This window comes from Carettochelys insculpta, chromosome 2 (genome assembly GCF_033958435.1).
Source record: "Carettochelys insculpta isolate YL-2023 chromosome 2, ASM3395843v1, whole genome shotgun sequence".
Taxonomy (NCBI): Eukaryota; Metazoa; Chordata; order Testudines; family Carettochelyidae; genus Carettochelys; species Carettochelys insculpta.
The window spans coordinates 108,948,809-108,966,455 of NC_134138.1; the positions used below are offsets into that span (position 1 = coordinate 108,948,809).

Here is a 17,647-nt window from a genome sequence, read left to right on the forward strand (position 1 = left end):
CCACACTTAGGACAAGCAACCACAGGAGGGTGTCTAGGTCCCATTGCAAGTTGCTCTCCTGCCAGTACACACCACAGCTGACAAAACTGCACCCTGGGAAAGATAGCCACCTTTCGCTGATGTCAGCCAAACTACACATGATTTACAACTCAGGCCAGCATGTCAGGACCCTGCAATGTCCTGAGAGTGACAATTTCTGACCACGACCAACCAGACCTGTTTGGGTTCAGCTGATAGGAATAAGGGGATTTCAGTGTTGGCAGGGTCCTTTCAAAAAGGACCCCCATGTAGACGAGCTGTGGGCAAGCGAACCACCGCACTTTTGAACTGCTGTGGCTGGTGGCATACTAATGAGGCACTGAATATTCATTTCAGTGCCTCATTAGTATTCTTCGATTTGGCCATTAGCATGGGCATTTCAAAGTTTTTTGTAAGTGTAGACACAGCCTCTATGAGTGTACTTCCTCCTGCAGCCTCTTCACCAGGGCTGCTAAGCTGGGTGGCTCCCCCAGCCCTCCTTCTCCTAGCGATTAACCCAAGTGTTAAGGTTTCAGCACCTAGGCATAGGGTAATTGCTATCCCTGGTGACAGAGATAGCTGCGATCTCCAGCAGTTATCTCTGTTGATAGATATCTGCCTGAGTCAGCAGTGTTAAGAAACTGCAAATGGCTTCTCTAACAGCCACATGCAGCTGGGAACTGCCCAGCTGGCAACCTTTAACAAATCTAATGGGACCCATTTTTGGGTCCTGATCCATGGGTTGGGAATCCCTGCTCTACATACATACACTACATCCTATTTCTGGTGCCAAACTATTCAAATACATCAGAAAAGTACCTAAACTCAATTGGTTTATGTCAAGTTACAAGCACTTGGAACAAATTGGAGACTTTTACACATATTTTAATGGGAATTTAGTGTTGTTCTTATGAGTTTTCGCCTACAAGCAAGAAATTTGGGAACCAATTGTGCTCGTATAGCAAGAGAGGAGTGTACTGAAAGAAATAGCTTTACTAATACTTGTTTCAAATATTTTATGTTACTGCTGAAATGACTGTTAGTAAAGGGTTTTCAAACTAACTAGAAAATTTTGATTTTAGAACCACGCTCACATAAAAAGAAGTGAGACTAAAAACCTATTGCATATTGGGTTGTGCTTTAGAATGGGAAAATAATTAAACTATGAAAAGAAGGAAAGGAGGAAAACCAGGAGGTTGTCATAAATAAAGTTTCTATCACTTTTACTCTTGTTGAATAATACCTTATAATCAACAAGGTATCCCATTGATTTCAACAGGACTGCTGAAACAGTAAAGTGCTACTCAAGGTGAATGAAAATGTTTAACTAAAAGTACAACTTTCAAATCTCTCAGGCCCTCTAAAACTGCTACAGTTTTGTTTCATTTAAAAATAGTAAAACAGTTTTAACAATGGTTTCTTTTGAAGAAGTTTTGATGAGTATGTAAGTTTTGACTCAAGAAAAGGATTAATAATTCAGTTGTATGAAATTCAAAGAGCCGTCTTACATAGCCCTTAACACTTATTCAGGTATCCTTTAAGTTGCATAAGAAGCCAACCAGTACAATATTTTACTAGAATTGATTCAGAAGGTGTGTTAAACTCCTTTATTTCTGACCTAAAGTCTAAACTTCCTCATCTATGTGGATTTCCAGTAAAAATGACAAGCAAAGCATTGTATGCCACAAAAGAACTCATCAAACCGCCCATGCACGTAAGAAGTTTTGTATTTATATTGCTGGACACAGTGTTGCTCATAATAATGAGTGCTCTTCCCAGGTGAATTTTCAGAACACCGCAAGAATATAAAAGTATTTTCCACCATAAATAACTGTTAATACTTGTGTTTTTCTATGTAAATGAGTAGCTTGACATATTATGGTTTGTATCATAACTGTGAAACAAAATATGGACAGGAGGTAGCCAAGTTCCATTGGAGTCTAAGATTTCCATTTCCTGAATTTATATATTAATGGTGCCACCATAATATCACAATATTTTTGCTTGTTTTTAAAAAGAAAAAGAGGAGGCGACAGTGGTCCTGACTTACTACTGGAAGCATTTAAATGGTTCCATCAGGGTGAAGTTTGCACTACAGAGGTGAAGAGGAATGGAAGGAGCAGAATTTACAACTCTTTAGCTGCGTCTACACGTGCACGCTACTTCGAAGTAGCGGCACCAACTTCGACGTTAGGCGGCGAGACGTCGAAGTCGCTAACCTCATGAGGAGATAGGAATAGCGCCCTACTTCGACGTTCAACGTCAAAGTAGGGACCGTGTAGACGATCCACGTCCCGCAACGTCGAAATTGCTGGGTCCTCCATGGCGGCCATCAGCTGAGGGGTTGAGAGATGCTCTCTCTCCAGCCCCTGTGGGGCTCTATGGTCACCGTGGGCAGCAGCCCTTAGCCCAGGGCTTCTGGCTGCTTCTGCGGCAGCTGGGGATCTATGCTGCAGGCACAGGGTCTGCAACCAGTTGTCAGCTCTGTGTATCTTGTGTTGTTTAGTGCAACTGTGTCTGGGAGGGGCCCTTTAAGGGAGCGGCTTGCTGTTGAGTCCGCCCTGTGACACTGTCTGCAGCTGTGCCTGGCATCCCTATTTCGATGTGTGCTACTTTGACGTGTAGACATTCCCTCGCTGCGCCTATTTCGATGTTGGGCTGAGCAACGTCGAAGTTGAACATCGACGTTGCTGGCCCTGGAGGACGTGTAGACGTTATTCATCGAAATAGACTATTTCGATGTCGCAACTTCGATGTTGGCTGCCCGTGTAGACATAGCCTTTTAGAATAATAGGCTGTAAGAAATACAAATTGTATATTTGGATATTGTAGCAGGAACTCATTGTGGCAGATGACATAGAATAGTTTCTCAGTGGATTTTTCCAAGAGAGAGAATAAAATGATCTGATCTAACAGATATGAAAGGGACACATCTCTGGAATGAACAACAAGAAGTCCTGTGCACCTCATAGACTAACAGATAGTTTGGAGCAAAAGCTTTTGTGGGCAAAGACCTGCTTTGCCAGATGCATGAGATAAGGTGCCATAGGACTTCTTGTAGTTTTTGAAGATCCAGACTAATTCGGCTACCCCTCTGATTTCTTGAATGGCTTCCACACTTGTATCTGTAACAAAATAAAAATCCCCTTATGTCTTGTCTTGTTGCTGTGTGATATTAAAAGATTGCTGGGTTCTATCCAATATTATTATAGCTTCATTTCATGGGTGGGTGAAGTAATCTCTATATATAGCTAGCAGTAGGCTTTTTAATTTTTGCTTGAAAGCATATATATTGTGCAATGGATTTGTGATCTTGACAATCAGATATTTACATACATATAATTTATCATTTATAAAGATGAAAAAATCTTTTCTTAAATATTTTAATAGCAATCAATATTTATACTGTATATCAAGGTTGTTTCTTAAAAAATAGAATTATAAAATAACCCATATACAAAGGTGTACAGCATACGTTGTGTATAAGCTGTTATTTTAGCATTTTAAACAAACTCTTTTCATTCAATTTATTCTGTTTGGCAACTGCTGTGTGTTTCAGGGAGTAAATGCTAAACCTGCAAACCTGACTGGAAAACCAATATGCAAGGTATCTCTGGCTCAGGTACCTCCAACAAGAGGGACTTTGCAGCAGAGATCTTCACAGTGCAGTTCAGGAATCAGCCACAGGATGGAGCTTTTGATCAATTGGCCAAAGCAAAGTATTTTCTCCAATCTCATTCCCTGTCCAGGGGATACTGTTGCTGAGGCCATGAACAAAACAATGAAGAACAAACAGCAGCAACAGACTTGGGGAGGATCAGGGATACCAGTTCACTCAGCTGAATCCTTAATAATGTCTAAGAATTCACCTTTGGATTCTGAAAGGAAAGATACCACTAGAATTATACCTATCTTCAAAGGAAAGCTGTCGCAAATGGATGTAAAGGCCACAAAAGCCAGTGAAGGAAAGAAAAAAGTGAGTGTTTTACATCATTCTCCAAAAGGATTTAGAGACGACACAGTGTCTAAATTTACTTTATGCAGCTCCAGTATAAATCAGGTACAGACACCTGTCAAAACTTTATTCAAAAATCCTATTAACAGCTTTGTTGTTCAGAAAATGACTAGGAACCCAAGTGTAAAAATTGGTAGACCCATATATGACCAGAAAAAAGAATCTGGAAAACAGCGGGCAAATTCTGTTTTTTCTGATAGCCCATCTTCATGTGTGAATTCAAGTAAAGACAAAGGTGAGAAGCTAAATAGTTCTTCATTATCTTGTAGTGATAAATCACTACTTCATCTATCAAATGACAATCTGTTTTTGAAAAAACATATGTTAAACAGTTCCACAACAAAAAGGGAGGGAAAGCTAGCAAATCAAAACTCCTCAAAATTACGTGGGGACAGTCACAGTTCAAAGAAGGTACATATGCAGATTTCTGAGTCAGACAAAGAAATTGCAAACACTAGCATATCACAGCCTCGGAGGAAGAACACAATTGAAGGAGCAGGCTTCAATATTCTCAGATTGGTTTTAAATAATACAGTGAACAGAACCAAAAGAGAAGAATATCAACAATCACTACCATCAAAGGACTATATCACCAAGACAACCAGTCACCATTCACAAGTCAGCTATGAGCAGGTAGAGTAAAGAATAGGTTTCGCCTTTAATAGATCTCACCAAGTCTGTGTGTGTGTGTGTTGAGATAATTTGACTATTCATTCAATTTGATTCTGTATCTCAGCTCTGCCAGATAGATTGTATGTTTCTAATATGTGCTGTAATTTGCATTAAAATCTTTTACCATTGCCTCCTTTTACAGTAAAATACTGAATTGTTTTACCATCTGAGATGTGTACCTTTTGTAACTGACTTACTGAAAGGAGGGTAATTCCTTTTAATATCATTCCAGATTTTTATTAAACAGGCCTAGAAAAATTTATATAAGCAATAATATTCTTCAATTTTCTGCGGTAACCTATCTTTACGTAAAGTTATGTACTACAATCAGCTACTGGGTGGTATTCAAGTAAAGGCAAACCAGATTATATTACGTACTACTAGCTGTAGACTACAGACTTAATAAACCACATGCTTTTATACAATCTTGAAATTTTGGTAGATTCCATTACTACAGGTTGAATCTCTCTTGTCTGGCACTCTCTTGTCCAGCAACATCAGTACTCAGGCATGATTTTAGTTAGCCAGACAACCACTTAAATGTGTCTGGCCAAGTTTCTCATGGTTGCATAAGGTTTGTTTACAGCCACCAGTCATGTCTCTGTGTTCTGTGTTGTTGTTTAGCTGTAATTTACCCCAAATGTGTTCTAAGAGTCTAGTAAGAAGTGGAAGTGTTGGTAAAGCTGTTAGACAATATTGACCTTCCATGGTCTGGCAAATTCTCTTCTTTGGCACCAGTCAGGTCTTCAGGGTGCCAGACTAGAGAGTTTCAAACACTTTTGCCTATCTAATAGCTATCTAGATTAGTTTAGCAAAAACAAAATTGTTGACAGCATTTGAGCTTCATGATACTTCCTCTTGGCTATGTCTACACTAGCCCATTAGAATGCCAGAAGCCGCGGCACTTCGAAATTGACGTGGCTCACCACCACGCGGCTCATCCAGACGGGGCTCCTTTTCGAAAGGACCCCACCAACTTCGAAATCCCCTTATTCCTAACAGCTGAAATGGCCATTTGCATGGCCATTTTGAAATTTTGGGCTAGTGTAGACGTAGCCCTTGAGTTTTAATAAAGCAAGAACTGAATTTAGTGTCAAGTCTTTTCAGACTTTCAAGAATGTAAATTGTTCTTTGATTCTCCTAATTTTGCTGTTAATTTGTATCTATAAAGAGGTTTGACTTTAAGAAAATTGTCCAAACATTCTTGTTATACTGTCCTTATAGGCTATAGAACCTTTTATTGCTGCTAGTGATAAAGCTCTTCAGCAAAAGAGAATGAAAAGATGTTTTATCCTAAAAATGCTGTAATTATTCCTCTGACATGCTTCATTATTCTTGGGGTTTGTTTGTTATGAGGGGAGGTTTGAAGACGAGGGTTGGGCTTGGAAGGGTTCTTGCATGTGTTCTGTGAGTGCAGTTTTCCATTCATCTACTGCAGGGGTGGCCACCCAGTTAGAGACTAAGAGCCAAGATAGCTGTGGATAGGGTGCAAAGACTCACATGCTATAGATTAATGTTATATATCTCTATATTTCTATATATATAGATCAGAGGGGCCATCCCACAGCTCTCGAGCCACATGCGGCTCTTTGCTCAATGAAATGCGGCACCTTCTTGGAGTCACATGCCCAAACTGCTCACTGCCGCTCTGCGCATGTGCCCCAGCGCCTGGCGGGAGAAGCATGTGGCAGCAGCAGTGCAGCTCCAATGAGCCTTAGGCATTGGGTTAGAGCCAAAGGGTGGGGGGTCCTCTGCTTTAAACCAATGCCCTCCAGGCACGCCCCCAGCCCCTGCTGTAAACCAATACTCCTTCCCTCCCCCAGAGCCAGTGACCCCCCCCCCCAGCCCCCGCTGTAACCTAATACACCCACCCCTCCCCCAGACCCAGGCACCCTCAGCCCTCTCGCACTTTAACCTAATGCCTGGGTTTCCCTGGAACTGCTGCTGTCACAACAGCCATGCACATCTCACTCCAGCTCTTCTGGAACAGTTTATTTTGAAATAAGGCTGCTTATGTAGATATACCCTGAGTAATGGGACTTTGCTGCACAATTCACATTGGTGTTTATGTTAATACAACTTATAGGTCAGTGTGGATTGTAATTGCGAGATTCAGTAGTCAAAAATGTCTATCAGAAGTATTATACTAACCATTACACTAGCACTGGAGTTGTACCTAATGAGAACATATCAATTTTTCTATTTAAAGATCTTGACAGTGAATGATTCCTTGCATTGTGAAGCAGTGACTTCAAAGCAGATTTACTCACAAATGGAGACAATGTCAAAGAAAGGTTGTGGGAAAAGAAGGCAGGTAAAAAACTCACATCTACAGATCCTAAGTGATGAAAAACACAGTGGCTATGTCTACACATCATGCTGCTGCCAGCAGGGTCATGTAAATGAGGGCTCTTGACAAATCAAATGGCTGCTCATTTGCATAGTCACATGCCTCATTTATATAGTCATGCAAGATCACTGTCCCGGCAGAAGTGTCTATTGTCACAAAACAAGCTGTGTAGATGGGGTTCTATTGACCAAAACCCTCACTGTTGGTAGCATATTATTCCTGAAAAAAATGAGGAATAAGGAGCTGTCAACAAGGGAGGCGGTTTGGATGACTGAACCTCATCTACATGGCTTGTCTGGGGACTACAGAAGCCTCTGCCAGGACAGTGCACTTGCGTGACTATGCAAGTGAGGCATGCAACTATGCAGATAGTGGCCGTTGGCATTGTTGAGTGCTCTCATTTGCATGACCCTGCTGGCAGCAGTGTGGTATACAGATGTAGCCAGTACAGTATGTAATTTTTTATTTAAACATATTCATCAGTTAAAGCTGTACAAAAGAGGGAATACAAAATATCCCTTATGGCCTGTGTGAAATAACATTTTTACTTTATTCCTATATTTTCAGATTTTTTTTTTGTCAAATTTTAAAACTTTGAAAACATACTCTTTCAGGAATTACATTATAACACTAATAAGGTTAACACAATTATTAAATGTAAATGTTTTATTGTAAGTTTTATGGGGAAAAATTTCTTATTCCACACAAGAATCTTGTTAGGAAAGACATGAACACAACTATACAATTTATTTCTGGGATTTATTAATCCACTGAATATTGGCCATATTAATGAGAATATTCTGACTGCATGAAAGCTTTTCCTGCTTGCTGAAATAGATGTCATTTATTTAAAACATCGTCTTCTACACACACATTTTACTCTGTTTAATCATAATTCAAAGAAATTGTTACAGTAAAGGAAGACGCTGTCTATTTCAAATACCAATACATATAGTAAACACTGATTAATTTTATGGTTCTATATAGTTATTTCCATTTGTGGTGAATCCAGGTATGTTATAGAACATCCCCATCTCCTTAATCCAAACTCTTGAGATGTGAAATTTAGGTGCATAACTGTCAGCTTCATTGACCATGTCAGTGCTGAATCCCACACAGCACTAACTGGGTATATAGTGAATACTTTATATCATTAGACCACTGGTATATTTGATCTAGAATACCATCTTTGCCTGTGACCAATGCTTGAATGGAATTCTTGAAATGGCGCATAAGGAGTTTTCTTCCTGCCCCAAGCTGTTAGTAGATGGCTTACACCCTACAAAGTAAGAATTGTATCACTTTTGTTTTATCCTTTTACTAGAAGATTTATCTGTCTTTGTGTGGGTCCTTAGCTCAATTAATTTTTGTTTTTTGGAAAATATAATGAAAATGTACATGCTTCATTTAAATCATTGTGAGCTGGGTCTGAGGATAACAGCTTTGGGCTACGTCTACACGTGAAGCCAACATCGAAATAGCTTATTTCAATGTAGCAACATCGAAATAGGCTATTTCGATGAATAACGTCTACACGTCCTCCATGGCTGGCAACGTCGATGTTCAACTTCGACGTTGCGCGGCACCACATCGAAATAGGCGCTGCGAGGGTACGTCTACACGCCAAAGTAGCACACATCAAAATAAGGGTGCCAGGCACAGCTGCAGACAGGGTCACAGGGCGGACTCAACAGCAAGCCGCTCCCTTAAAGGGCCCCTCCCAGACACAGTTGCACTAAACAACACAAGATCCACAGAGCCGACAACTGGTTGCAGACCCTGTGCATGCAGCATGGATCCCCAGCTGCGGCAGCAGCAGCCAGAAGCCCTGGGCTAAGGGCTGCTACCCACGGTGACCATAGAGCCCCGCAGGGGCTGGAGAGAGAGCATCTCTCAACCCCCCAGCTGATGGCCGCCATGGAGGACCCGGCAATTTTGACGTTGCGGGACGCGGATCGTCTACACGGTCCCTACTTCGACGTTGAACGTCAAAGTAGGGCACTATTCCGATCCCCTCATGAGGTTAGCGACTTCGACGTCTCACCGCCTAACGTCGAAGTTAACTTCGAAATAGCGCCCGACGCATGTAGCCGCGAGGGGCGCTATTTCGAGGTTAGTGCCGCTACTTCGAAGTAGCGTGCACGTGTAGACACAGCTTTAGTGTGCAGGCTGCCCTGGGAAGAGAGGACTATACCAGCCCTCTCTCACCGTAGCAGCTTGAGGCCAGGTGAGAGGCACCTCTCCATGGCCACTTCAGCTCCCAGCAGGCACAGCCAGGGGAGGGCTGCATGATCCCTGGCTGAGAGAGGTCCAGATTCGTCTGCCCTCTGCACTCCCCAGCCAGAGTGAGGAATGCAGCAACCTCTGCACTTTCTCCTGGCTCCCTAATAAAGGTGAACAGCCAGCAATGTTGCCATACAAATTGGTGGGGAGTAGGGAAACCTTCAGGTCCCCTCGCCCTCCCTAAAGCACGCTTGGGGATGGGCTCAGAGCTGGGCCTGTCCCAGACAGAGGGAGAGGGAGTGCCCCCAACCAGCCAACCTGTGTGGTGATTCTGTCTCTTTTCTGTATGATTTTACGAGAAGCAATCCCATTCTAGGCACATCCCATTTTCCTGATACAGCCAAACCTTTACCTTGCTTTAAGTTGTAAGAGGAAGCTGTATACTGAATATGGTGATCCTGCCTTTTACGATTTAGAAGATGTTCTTGAGCAAACAGACTCTCTAAAATATCTTGTAGATTTTAATGTAAATGTGGATGCTCTCAGTTATATAAAGGTCTCATTGGGTTTAATTCTGCTGAACTCTTGGATTCGGCAATATCCTGTGGCAATAAATTCTATAGGCTAGTTTTGCACTGAGGAAATCATAAAAAGGTATTTCCTTTCACTGGTTTAAATTCATTCTTTTTCTGTTTCAGTTGTAAGCCACTTACTCTTGTAGTACCAGAAAGAATCAATGAGAGCACCCGAGTAACTGCTAGATACCTTTCGTAATTTTATGTACTTTGTTAGGTACTCTTTTATTTCTCTCTTCTTAATGAAAAAGTCCTAATTGTTCCTCTCTCCTGATGGAAGTCTTTCCATGACTTTTAGCAATATTGTTGCCTGTCTCTGAACCTTTTCTATTTCTATAACCTCCTCTTTTTATATGTAGTAACCCAAAGGGAAGGAATACGAAATATGAGTGAATGCCATCCATTTATATTATGGTATAATATTTTCAGTAGTATTTTTCTATTCTCTTCTTTTTATGTTTTAACTGTTGGTTTGTATTATGAGTACTTGTAAACTGGTGGGCAATTTCACCAGCCAGGGAACAGAAACAGGCCTCAATCATTTAAAGACTCTTATCAGGGCTTGTTTGTTATCTGCCAAACAATAATAAACACAAAGATTAAATGGACTTAGAAGCACTGAACAATAATTCTTCAAATGCATTCCCCTACTTTAGCCAGCTAGGAGGAAAAAGCATACCTTTCTTCTTAGCTCCTTCTGACCCAGCTTCCCCTCCAACCTCCTTTCATACTGCACCAAGTTACAGCCATGTGACCAGCTGAGTCTTGTTAACCTTTATAAGTTGCAGTGCCTTTATCTTTTCACATCATGGCTACGTCTACGCTAGCCAAAAACTTCGAAATTGCCATGCAAACGGCCATTCTGAACTTTACTAATGAAGCGCTGAAATACATATGCAGCGCTTCATTAGCGTGCGGGCAGCCGCGGCACTTCAAAATTGACACGGCTCGCAGCAGTGCGGCTTGTCCAGACAGGGCTCCTTTTCGAAAGGACCCTGCCTGCTTCGAAGTCCCCTTATTCCTATGAGCAGATGGGAATAAGGGGACTTTGCAGTAGGCGGGGTCCTTTCGAAAAGGAGCCCCGTCTGGACGAGCCGCATCAATTTTGAAGTGCCGCGGCTGCCCGCATGCTAATGAAGCGCTGAATATGTATTTCAGCGCTTCATTAGTAAACTTCGAAATGGCCATTTGCATGGCCATTTCGAAGTTTTTGGCTAGTGTAGACATGGCCCATGGCACATAAATAATATGTATTTTTCTTGAGCAATTATAGTTATTTGAGAATCTAGCAGTATGTATGTGTAGTTCCTTTATATTTACATTTCTCAGCAGTAAATGTCATCTGCTGTGTTGAACATTCACTTACTTTGATTGGATCCTTATGGAGTTCATCATAGTCTTTCTAAATAATTGTATGACACTTTTTCCATATAATTAAGAAGTATATTATATTAATCTATGGTCCTGCTGTGTTTTACCGTGGGGTTTCAGGAACCCCGCTATTGCTAATTTAACTGTTTCACTACGGGCAGCGTCAGGAATAAATAAATAGGAATATAGGAATTCTGTCTGATCAAGGATTAAATTCAGGTCAGGCTATGTTTACACTACCAAGTATTGTTGCCAAAAACTGCCCTTTGGCAACAAAACAATGAAAGCATTCACACAGCAATGTGCCTTTTGTGGGGAGAAATATCCAGTTTCAGTGACAAAAAACTTCCACTCCACAGACTTTTCTTTTCCCCTACTTTTGTCAACAATCAATCTCTGCTGTTTGTTTTGTGGGTGGGAACTGGCTTCTACCAGTATCCCACAATGCCTGTCCTGAGGGCTCTACTCAATGTTTTGATCTCTGCTGCCCTGTAGGTGCACGTCCCTGTAGGCACACAAGCTAAATATGAGTCAACAGTGTGATGCTGTTGCGAAAAAGGCAAACATGATTCTAGGATGCATTAACAGGTGTGTTGTGAACAAGAAACGAGAAGTCGTTCTCCCGCTCTACTCTGCACTGGTTAGGCCTCAGCTGGAGTATTGTGTCCAGTTCTGGGCACCGCAGTTCAGGAAGGATGTGGAGAAATTGGAGAGGGTCCAGAGGAGAGCAATGAGAATCATCAAAGGTCTAGAGAACATGACCTATGAAGAAAGGCTGAAAGAATTGGGCTTGTTTAGTTTGGAAAAGAGAAGATTGAGGGGGGACATGATAGCAGTTTTCAGGTATTTAAAAGGGTGTCATAAGGCAGAGGGAGGGAACTTGTTCTTCCTTGCCTCTGAGGATAGAACAAGAGGCAATGGACTGAAATTGCAGCAGGGGAGGTTCAGGTTGGACATTAGGAAAAAGTTCCTAACTGTCAGGGTGATCAAACACTGGAACAAATTGCCAAGGGAGGTGGTAGAATCTCCATCACTGGAGCTATTTAAGAAGAGGTTAGATAGATGGCTTTCAGGGATGGTCTAGAAAGTGCTTGGTCCTGCCATGAGGGCAGGGGGCTGGACTCGATGGCCTCTCGAAGTCGCTTCCAGTCCTACTCTTCTATGATTCTGTGCCTTCCCACCAAAGTCCTGGGAGGTATCTGACAACTGAGTGAGCTGTTCCTTTTGGGGAACAAGAACAAATGGAGTGCTCCTGTTCTGCCCTGTGCTAGGAACACAGTGACAGGCAGATTGCTGCTAGTGGTTGGGGTGGGGTGGGGTCAGAGGCACAGATTACCTTGATGCTTTGACATTTAATAGCTCACAGAGCTTCTCATACAAATGAGAAGTCCTGTGGCACCTTATAAACTAACAGATATTTTGGAGCATAATAGCTTTCTGGGCAAAGGCCCGCTTGGTCAGATGCAATATTGAGCTTCTCGTGATGCCACTCCCAGTAGCTGAGGAGGCTGTGGGAGAACTTGGAGGGAATCCCAAGATGTGCAGGGCTCACCTCTGCCTTTCACAGTGCTGCTCTGTGGAACACATTCCCAAAGTGCATTACTCGCATTGTTGATGATACCTACAATGTGAACATGATTTGTTGACAGAGGAAACATGTAAACCCTGTGGTGATTTTTGTTTTATCACCTGTTGGGTATCAACATAACTTGTGTCAGCAAAACTGAGTAATGTATACACCCTCAGAATGCTCTTGTCTAGCACTGCCCTTTATAGATTTAAGCACATGCAGACATAAGCAATAGGTTTAGAACATCCCAGATACTTACCTATATTCTGGGACAATGCTGAGTAATGAATGGTGGTTCAGTGTTGGCCAAATACCTCCCTGCAGAGAGTAAAGACATTAGAATAAAACAAGAGTCTCTTCCAGGATAGCTCCGGAGGACTGATCTCAAGTCCACTCTGTTAGCTAAACTCTACAACTAACTTCTGCAAAACACATAAGTAAGTCATCATGACTTGTACTGGATCATCATTTTTCATAACTGCCAATACATTTTTAATGTCAGTTGCATCTAGTCGCAAAAGTTGTCTATCCACATCTTCTTTCATTCTGATTTATTTTTCTTCCCGTCCTGATTAGCAAAATTGCAGTAGTTATTAGTGTGTTTCTGAAACCCTATCTTCAAATTAACCCTTGATGTAATATTCTATTTCATAATGTGCCCTGATCCAGGACAACATGTATATCCTTAGTAAATCCCTTTTAACCTAAGAATCCACCTTCTGAAAATTATGTCCCTTTACGATAGCTTAGGTTGGGCACTCAAAAGTCATGAGTTGCTCTTAGAATGCTTGGCCATTACTTTTGATCCATATTTAAAAGGATCTTTTAAGCAATTTTAGTTTTAATCTTCCATTACATACTGTTCAGTTGCAATATGGTTTAATTGATCAATGAAATGTATGCTTATTTTCTATTTCCTTTACTGTTCAATCAAATTGTTATATGCAGAAATGACATCTTAGTTTAGCTGTTGGTTTAGTGTTACTCAGCATGAAGTGCTTTAATTTAACTTACTTTATTATTTTGTTAGCAGGAAGGAGGAGGATGTTATTCAAAATCAAAAAAATCGAGAACAAGTAAGCCTGCAATCTAGAATGTGGATATGAAGGAGCATAGAAAGGAAAATCAGGTATTTCTGTGATATAAACCTGAAAGAGTCTTCTGTTGAATAAAAATACTACTGTATATGTCATCTCCAATTCTTAAGGATTACAATTACTTTATAAATTGTGTGTATCAAGATTCCTTTACAAGGATAACAAGCGGTATACTAGGATAAAATAAAACAAAGCCGGAGTTCTTGGTTTCTTCAAAAACTTGCATTTGGCTTGTCTGGCCTTTTCTGGCAAACAAACTATATATTGAACAATAAAAGATTCCCACAGTTAGTAGTGCTCAGATTTGGCTCAAATTTACGATTGTATTTTTTTTTTCAAACCAAATGCAACCTCGTTTCTGTGAGTTGCTGAATCTAGTTTTTAATGTAAGTTACAGTTAAATTCACCAGACCATCTTCAGACGAAGTTATGTCCCTCATTTCGTGTAAGGATGAGCGCATGGTGGCCAGGCAGTTGGGGTGCATCTACACTTGCATTCCTTTTTTGAAAGAGGCATGCAAATGAGGCAAATTGAAAATGCAAATGAGGTATACATTTTCATATGACACCTCATTTGCATAGTTTAATTTCAAAAGAGCTTCTTTCGAAAGAAGAAAGCCAGTGTAGACGCTGCTCTTTCGAAAGTAAACCCCATCTTCGAAAGAATCCTTCTTCTCATTAAATAAAAGGAAGAAGGATTCTTTCAAAGATGGGTTTACTTTTGAAAGAGCAGCGTCTACACTGGCTTTCATCTTTTGAAAGAAGCGCTGTTTGAAATTAGAATATGCAAATGAGGTTCCAGATATGCAAATTATATCTCATTTGCATTTTCAATTTAGCTCATTTGGATACCTCTTTCAAAAGAGGAATGCAAGTGTAGACGCACACTTGGACAGTGATAAGACCTAATAAATACATTGGCCTGCCATGTGAAGCATTAAAAATTATACAGTTCCATAATCAAAAGTGAACGAGGAAAAATTATTTACTTGTTCCCATAGTATAAGAACTAGAGGACACCAAATGAAATTAATGCACAGCAGGTTTAAAACAAATAAAAGGAAGTTCTTCTTCACATAGCACACAGTCAACCCGTGGAACTCCTTGCCAGAGGAGGCTGTGAAGGGTAGGACTATAACAGGGTTTTAAAAAGAGCTGAATAAATTCATGGTCTGTTAATGGCTATTAGCCAGGATGGGTAAGGAACGGTGTCCCGAGCCTCTGTTTGGCAGAGGCTGGAGATGGATGGCAGGAGATTGTTACTTGTTTGGTTCACTCCCTCTGGACACTTGGTATTGGCCACTGTCGGCAGACAAGATACTGGGCTGGATGGACCTTTGGTCTGATCCAGTATGGCCATTGTTATGTTCTTAAGATTGAGTTACCCGTGCTCAGAATGTGGAGGGTTTTTATTAATATTTGTCTTTCAAGGAAGAATATTCAGCTACATTAGGCATACAGACAGCATGCTAGAAATAGGACAGTTTTACTTATTAGGTGGACAGTTAAAAGTTGTCAACCAAAATTTACAAGACAGTCTATTATAGCAAACAATCAGAGGTAAATGAGTTTACATGAGTCAAAAATAAAAAATAATCAAATAAAGGGATAACAGTGTTTACATCATATAAACAAATAGTAATCACAGGGTTTTAATACAGAGAAGAGTGTTACGGAAAGTTCCCTTTTTCATTCAGCTTCTAGGTTCAACATAAAATGATGATTGACAGATAGGCATTCCGTCTCTGTCAAACAGTGCACTTCATACCTCTTTGTTCCATGAGGTAGATGTGCTCCTCAAAATGACATAAATACCTTCTCTTCATTCTGCCTGAGGAAAGCACTTGGTGAGCACACTGTGTCTGTAGTATCCAAGGTCCTCATCCAGCCCAGTCGTTGTATTTGATAAGTCATTTACCCCTGAGAAGGCACAGAGTAGTCCAGTTTCAGCTTCAGAAATCAAGCAACTGAAGGATGTCCTCACTACAAAGAGAGTCTGTCCTAGAACATTTAAAATCCTTCCCTATAGCACTGAAATCTGTGAGTGGCCCTGAGGCATCCATAGCAAAGATGTTTGCTATGAGATGTAAGATTAACATTGTCAAAATTGCATATTGAACCTGTTTCCAGCTTTCTTTCATGTGTGTACCAGTAGGGCCCAGCTTCCCCAAGTAAGATCAAGGCTGCATTGTGTTAAGTGCTGTAATTTTTCTGATTTAATATTGTGTATGTAATGTAATACATAATAGGTAATATAATTTCTCCCCTTGATGCCTTGATGCCTTTCGACGGGGCATGCTCTTCCCACTGCGGGAACAGAGGACCAACTTCGATGTAACAGCCCCATTCTTTCAAAGTTAAAATTGAAAGATCTTAGTGTGTGTGTAGACACTCTGCGAGGTATTTCAAAACAAGGCCATCTTTCAACCTCAATTTTGAATGTACTTGCTAGTGTAGACACAGCCATTTTGTGTGTAGACACTCCACGACTTTTGTGTATAAAACCGCAGTTTTGTCTACAAAATTCTCAAGTGTAGATGTAGCCGTTGTCTAGATAATGGCTTGAAACAAAATCACCATTATCTTTCTTGGGGAACTAATCAGATTCTGTGTTTGATGCCAGAATCCATAACATTTATGGTTACTAATGATTTTCACTTTCTTGGAATTATTTATCAGGCATAACAAATTACGAGTTAAAATAGCATTAGATACCTCTTTAACATGACAATTGCTGGTTTCATTTTTTTTTTCTTTACAGTTCTTCAGTCAGTTTTTCATTAATATGATCATGTCAATATGAATTCATATTTAAAGTAATATTTCATGGGAACCATATCAAATGTTTTAATAAGATCTATTATATAGTCTAAGTTTACTTTTACTTTGTCCACTAATTTTGACAGCCTTCTCCAACAACTCACAAAAGATACAGATAACTGCAAGAGAGATTTGTTTAGTTGTATCACAATAAATGGAACTAAGATGAGATACTTTATGGGTCTTTACTGTATAGATTCCAGCTCCCTTTATGTGTTTTAATTAGTATTTTGAATGCTTACATATGAAATAGAAGAAAAAAGAAACTAGTTTCAAAATGCTAGTTCTTATAACTTTTTGCATCATTGTTGTTCAACTTTTACTCAATGTGAATGCACTCATTCACCTTGGGACCTGTTGGAGCCTAATATGAACATTTTCATATAGAACATTGTAGTATTGTTTTTGTCAGTGTGCTGGTTTTTCTTAATGCCATTTTGGATTTTGTGATTATTCTGTTTAATGAGCATTTTAATTTGTTTAGGCACAAGACAGAAATAGATGTTATTATCTGCATCTGTCTCATTGTGTGGAGAAGAACCTTTCTGCCAGAACAAGAAGAAAGTTTGTTTCCTTGTTTTGTTTTCACATCAACATTTTTTCATTTTTAAATTATGAAAAGTCATTGACATAGTTTTAATTTAATAATGCCAGATCCCAAAAGACAACTGAGCGCTTGAACAGAATCTGAATTACATCCAAATTACAAAAGCTAGGGCCTGGATAAGTCCAGAAAAGTGGAAGCAAAGTAACATTTGTGATTGCTGAACTTTAGAATTCAAAAGTACTTTTTAGATACTGCAGAACAGTCATCCTTACAATTTTGACTGCATTTGGTCATGTTAAATTTCCTGTGGTGAAATAATTAGACAAGATGGGCTGCAGAGTGGTCATGTTTCTTTTCTGTTAAATTATCAGTTATATTTATGTCTAACT

At 40.3% G+C, this 17,647-nt stretch overlaps 1 protein-coding gene across 1 annotated transcript in view; it reads left to right on the top strand.

Annotated features, from left to right (window-relative positions):
* C2H18orf63 (chromosome 2 C18orf63 homolog) overlaps window positions 1-17,443 on the top strand; it is a 33,533-nt gene extending 16,090 nt beyond the window's left edge. The window contains exons 10-14 of the mRNA XM_074985863.1: window positions 1,549-1,732; window positions 3,578-4,666; window positions 6,915-7,015; window positions 13,825-13,923; window positions 17,196-17,443. Coding sequence (XP_074841964.1) covers window positions 1,549-1,732; window positions 3,578-4,666; window positions 6,915-7,015; window positions 13,825-13,900 — 1,450 coding nt within the window. The 3' untranslated portion in view covers window positions 13,901-13,923; window positions 17,196-17,443. The remainder of the gene's footprint in view (window positions 1-1,548; window positions 1,733-3,577; window positions 4,667-6,914; window positions 7,016-13,824; window positions 13,924-17,195) is intronic.
* Window positions 17,444-17,647: the final 204 nt, after the last annotated feature.